A 6,000-nucleotide genomic window follows, 5' to 3' on the forward strand; every position below is an offset into this window, starting at 1 on the left:
TTTTTCTCCAAGGAAGGAGAGACTGTTAAGTAATGGGTTAAGAGACATTGCAATTAGTTGTCTCATTTCTGTTAAGTATCCATTAATTGACACTGATATGTAAAGGGGCTTCAGGTGGCCTCTGTCAGGTGGTGTGTTGTTAAGAGTTTTGTGCAGAGGCTGTGGAAGTGAAATAAATGGTGTTTGGTGAAAAGGAACAAGAACTTTAGACTCTTCATTTCACAGCAACTAAAACGTCTAACATATACAGTCTTATCCAACTTCAACATATGGCACATCCATGACCTTGAATGATACTGTTGATCGTACCTCTTCAATGTCAACACCTTATCAGCTACAAGATGCCATTCGACAGCACCATCACAAACATCGAAAAAAGAAAAGGACTCCAAATCAGACAGCGAAGTGATTTGACCACTTCTTGGTTCCTGTGGCACAGGGACGTTGATGGCGTTCATAACCAAGAGAGACATTTGACCATGATGATTGATGGTTTTTGGACTCACACGAATGATTTGGACTTATTGTTTAATCACTGTTCCCATGACTTGTATATACCTTACCTTATCAACCTGTTTGTTCAATTTTCTTAAAGTGTACAGAAAATATGAACATATAAAAAAGGGGGATGTGGTGATGTGCATCAATGTAAATGCATGTAGGCTAGCTAGACACTAGAGGGAGCACCAGAAACATCACACACACTCTCAACCAATAGATCAGGTAGATAGGACATGACCAATGGACATTCACGATACACACGGAGGTGACACGACCACAGTGGGGCATTACACCAACCCATATATAAAGGACACCACACACATGATCTGCCTCTTTCCAGTGGAGACAGTCAGTGAGTAGAGACACAGGGTTGATTCAATATTCCACCACGTGGATTGCAGCAACTGGTTAGTCAGACTGGATAGCTATAGTAGGATTAGCAGTAGAGTTGAACCCAAGTAATAGAAGTGTAAATAGTTTAATAAACATGTTGAAGTTATCTCCACATCTGAACCTTCCTTTGTCAAGTGCACCACAAGGAAGCCGCTTATGTTACACCAACAACATAACAAATCACTCAGTAAGATGGTTGACGTCCCACTCCAGAAATTTGAGCATAAAATCCAGCCTGCCAGTCCAGCGCAGTACTGAGGGAGTGCTCCACTGTCAAAGATGCCATTTTTAAGATGAGACGTTAACCGTTTGTGAAATTTGTATATGTTGATGTTCAGAGAGGCTTGGGTGTATTTGTACAAGGGCTAATGAAATTAGCATGCAGGTAGAACAAGCAATTAGGAAGACAAATGGCATGCTAACCTTTATTGCGCAGGGGATTGGAGTATAAGAATGAAGAAATGTTGCTACAATTGTCAGGGCTCTGTTGAGGCCACACATGGAGTGCTGTCCATAGTTTTGGACTCCATACTGAAAGATGGAACCAGCTCAAGGGGCCATATGGCCTAGCCCAGCTCCTATTTCTTACATATTGAGCCACGTCTGACAGCAATAAAAACTGATTAAAAGCCTTGTATCAGCCAACATTGCATATCCAAACAGCGAAAGTGGTCTGCAACCTCTAAACCTCAGAGGCTTCTTCCAGTCTATACTGGGGCTCTCAACAACCAGCCACCTGCGAGATGAAATGTCTGGGATAAATAATATATCGTGAATCTGCTTAACAACATTAATCATTATCTGCTACATCATCAATGGACTTTTCACTGCTGTAATCCCTTTATCTTCTCCAGTTAAATCGATATTGTGATCAGCTTTCAAACTCCAAGCCCATTTACTCAGAGTTCAGATGCTGTTTATTATTAGTTCGCCCAGTGCACTCAAACAGATGTAGTGTGTAACCCTGTTTATGAAGAATTGGTTTTGTGTTTAATTCTGTCTTATGGGATTCTATATCCTCCATCCTGGGCTGGTTTAGACAGCCATTTGGAACCCTCCCTGGGCTACAATCACACTTTCTGCCTTGGGCGATATTCCCAAGGTCATTCACTCATTATCAAATCTCAGCCTGTGCCGGACTTTATCAATTCTGCCTTAAAAGAAACAACCCAATGTTCTTCATCAGAGTGATTTATAACTCTTCACTCACGTGGGACCGTTACTTTGACTGATGTCAACATTGGATAACAAAAAATGCCGAGGAGCTGAGGGAGAGGAGCAAAGGGGTCAGCACACTGCTTTGCCTTAATTGTTCCCCAATGCAACCAGAAGTTATCAAAAGGCTGCTCTGGAGGAACAAACAACTCACATATTTCATTTACCTTTTGACTGGATGACCTAAGACTGGGACCTTAGGCATTAGAGGGGCAGACTGACGGGGCATTGGGAGGACAGACTGATGGGGCATTGGGAGGACAAACTGATGGGGCATTGGGGGGACAGACTGATGGGGAAATGGGGTGATAGACTGACGGGGCATTGGGGTGACAGACTGATGGGGCATTGGGGTGACAGACAGATGGGGCATTGGGGGGGGCAGGCTGATGGGGCATTGGGGGGACAGACTGATGGGGCATTGGGGTGACAGACTGATGGGGCATTGGGGGGACAGAATGATGGGGCATTAGGGGGACAGACTGATGGGGCATTGGGGGGACAGACTGATGGGGCATTGGGGGACAGACTGATGGGGCATTGGGGGGGGACAGACTGATGGGGCATTGGGGGGACAGACTGATGGGGCATTGGGGGGACAGACTGATGGGGCATTGGGGGGGACAGACTGATGGGGCATTGGGGGGGACAGACTGATGGGGCATTGGGGTACAGATTGATGGGACATTGGGGGGACAGACTGATGGGGCATTGGGGTACAGATTGATGGGACATTGGGGGGACAGACTGATGGGGCATTGTGAGGGCAGATGGGGCTGCAGGACAGGCTGATGGGGCATTGAGGGGGGGGGCAGACTGATGGGGCATTGGGAGGGCAGATGGGACTGCAGGACAGACTGATGGGGCATTGGAGGGGGACAGACTGATGGGGCATTGGGAGGGCAGATGGGGCTGCAGGACAGACTGATGGACCATTAACCTATTCCAGGATTAAGAACGCAACCTGCGTCTTTAAGGGGTGCCCAGGGCCTATTATGTAAAGCAACAGAGTATTACAATTTTGAAACAAGGTCAGAGCCATATTGACATTTAGGCTAAACATAGGGGCAGGAGTAGCGGGGGGGGGGGGGGGGGGTCCACAGGTCACAGACTCTGGGGTGGATGGAGCCGAATCTTCCTACCTTGTAAGTGTTGGTTCACAACGTTCTCCAGCCGATCTAACCTTTCCCTCAGCCTCACGTTCTCCTTCTTGTCCTCCTCCAGTTTAAGTTCAGGTAACGGCGGCTGCACTTTGATGTAGCCAGTGCCCTGGTAGTTGGTAACCCAGCCGACATAGATGAGGCAGAGGAGGTTGCTCACTCCGCTCAGGATTACACAAGTGGAGACCAAAGTTTTCGTTTTCCTGCCACAGTAACTCATGGCTAGCGGCAGTGTGGAGTGGGGAGCAGCCTCTCCCGCCCTTCCTCTCTCTCCTGGAGATTCTCAGGTCAATTTCCGCAACCAGGAGATTCTCAAATCAGCTGGAAACTGACGGGGGGACATGGCTGCAGCTCCGGGGGGTTTTGTTTAACACTCAATCCCCGCTGCAGATTGGAAGCAGCCCAACTCGTGCTCTGCCCCTTTGTGAGGACGGGAGTTTGGGGGAGTGTGTGTAAATTTTACACCGAGACTCTATCCCCCCCCGCCAGACTCCATCTCTGATCCGGATCAGCGCAGGCAGATCCCAGAGCAGCCAGACTACTGAGTGCAGCAGCAGCGTCTGAGTTCATCCGAACCAGGACTCGGAGCTGGGCTTGAAGCTGCTTCCCTCTGCTCCAGACACAGGGTTATTTCTGGCTGGGTGGATGGTGCAGGGTGCCCGCCGGGGAAGGGAGCAAGGGGGGGGGGGGGGGGGGCATGCAGGCTGGTCACCCACACTTGCAGGCTGCAGCCCCCCACACTGGAAGGGGACAGAGTTTAAGCAGCAGCGGCCCCGAGAGCAGAGGCTGAGTGCCCGGCTCTGATTGACTGGCACTGCCTCCCGCTTCCCTCCAGGCTCCCCCGCCTGTTCAACTGGCTCCATCTGTGGACTGAGTGGGCCATTTACCCCGGGCCAGCCAGAGCCCAGATCAGCTTCACCACATCCACACTGGGGAGGGGCAGAAAGAGTCAGTGAGGGGATTAGAGTGAGGAGAGTAGAATGATGCGAATCAGGGTCTAGGAGCGATGGGAATGGGGGTCTGAGTGTGATGGGAGTGAGGGGATTAGAGTGATGGGAGTGAGGGTCTGGGAGTGACGGGAGTGAGGGGATTAGAGTGATGGGAGTGAGGGTCTGGGAGTGAGGGTCTGAGAGTGATGGGAGTGAGGGGATTAAAGTGATGGGAGTGAGGGTCTGAGAGTGATGGGAGTGAGGGGATGAGAGTGAAGGGAGTGAGGATCTGAGAGTGATGGGAGTGAGGGTCTCAGAGTGATGGGAGTGATGGCCTGAGAGTGATGGGTGTGAGGGGATTAGAGTGATGGGAGTGAGGGGTTTAGCTGATGGGAGTGAGGGTCTGAGAGTGATGGGAGTGAGGGGATTAGAGTGATGGGAGTGAGGGTCTGAGAGTGATGGGCATGAGGGGATTAGAGTGATGGGAGTGAGGGTCTCAGAGTGATGGGAGTGATGACCTGAGAGTGATGGGTGTGAGGGGATTAGAGTGATGGATGTGAGGGTCTGAGAGTGATGGGAGTGAGGGTCTGAGAGTGATGGGAGTGAGGGGATTAGAGTGATGTGAGTGAGGGTCTCAGAGTGATGGGAGTGAGGGTCTGAGAGTGATGGGCGTGAGGGTCTGAGAGTGATGGGAGTGAGGGGATCAGAGTGATGGGAGTGAGGGTCTGGGAGTGAGGGGATTAGAGTGATGGGAGTGAGGGTCTGAGAGTGATGGGAGTGAGGGTCTGAGAGTGATGGCAGTGAGGGGATTAAAGTGATGGGAGTGAGGGTCTGAGAGTGATGGGAGTGAGGGTCTGAGAGTGACGGTCTGAGAGTGAGGGGAATAGGGTGATGGGAGTGAGGGTCGAAGAGTGATGGGAGTGAGGGGATTAGAGTGATGGGAGTGAGGGTCTGAGAGTGATGGGAGTGAGGGTATGAGAGTGATGGGAGTGAGGGTCTGGGAGTGAGGGTTTGAAGGTGATGGGAGTGAGGAGATTAGCGTGAAGGGAGCGAGAGTTTAGAGTGATTGGAGTGAGAGTCTGAGAGTGATGGGAGTGAGGGTATAGAGTGATTGGAGTGAGGGTCTGAGAGTGATGGGAGTGAGGGGATTAGAGTGATGGGAGTGAGGGTCTGAGAGTGATGGGAGTGAGGGTCTGAGAGTGAGGGGAGTGAGGGGATTAGAGTGATGGGAGTGAGGGTCTCAGAGTGATGGGAGTGATGGCCTGAGAGTGATGGGAGTGAGGGTCTGAGAGTGATGGGCGTGAGGGTCTGAGAGTGATGGGAGTGAGGGGATTAGAGTGATGGGAGTGAGGGTCTCAGAGTGATGGGACTGAGGGTCTGAGAGTGATGGGCGTGAGGGTCTGAGAGTGATGGGAGTGAGGGGATTAGAGTGATGGGAGTGAGGGTCTGGGAGTGAGGGGATTAGAGTGATGGGAGTGAGGGTCTGAGAGTGATGGGAGTGAGGGTCTGAGAGTGAGGGGATTAAAGTGATGGGAGTGAGGGTCTGAGAGTGATGGGAGTGAGGGTCTGAGAGTGACGGTCTGAGAGTGATGGGAGTGAGGGGAATAGGGTGATGGGAGTGAGGGTCGAAGAGTGATGGGAATGAGGGGATTAGAGTGATGGGAGTGAGGGTCTGAGAGTGATGGGAGTGAGGGTATGAGAGTGATGGGAGTGAGGGTCTGGGAGTGAGGGTTTGAAGGTGATGGGAGTGAGGAGATTAACGTGAAGGGAGCGAGAGTTTAGAGTGATTGGAGTGAGAGTCT

General features: G+C 50.9%; 1 protein-coding gene across 3 annotated transcripts in view; it reads right to left on the reverse strand.

The window, feature by feature from the left end:
• galnt18b (UDP-N-acetyl-alpha-D-galactosamine:polypeptide N-acetylgalactosaminyltransferase 18b) overlaps window positions 1-4,060 on the reverse strand; it is a 453,243-nt gene extending 449,183 nt beyond the window's left edge. The window contains exon 1 of one of the 3 annotated variants that reach the window (XM_072466166.1): window positions 3,252-4,054. In XM_072466166.1, coding sequence (XP_072322267.1) covers window positions 3,252-3,489 — 238 coding nt within the window. In that variant the 5' untranslated portion in view covers window positions 3,490-4,054. Of the gene's footprint in view, window positions 1-3,251 lie in introns of all 3 variants that reach the window. The other 2 variants (XM_072466165.1, XM_072466164.1) reach the window with 2 other exon arrangements.
• Between the last annotated feature and the right edge of the window lie 1,940 nt (window positions 4,061-6,000).

Source organism: Scyliorhinus torazame, chromosome 10, assembly GCF_047496885.1.
Source record: "Scyliorhinus torazame isolate Kashiwa2021f chromosome 10, sScyTor2.1, whole genome shotgun sequence".
Taxonomy (NCBI): domain Eukaryota; kingdom Metazoa; phylum Chordata; class Chondrichthyes; order Carcharhiniformes; family Scyliorhinidae; genus Scyliorhinus; species Scyliorhinus torazame.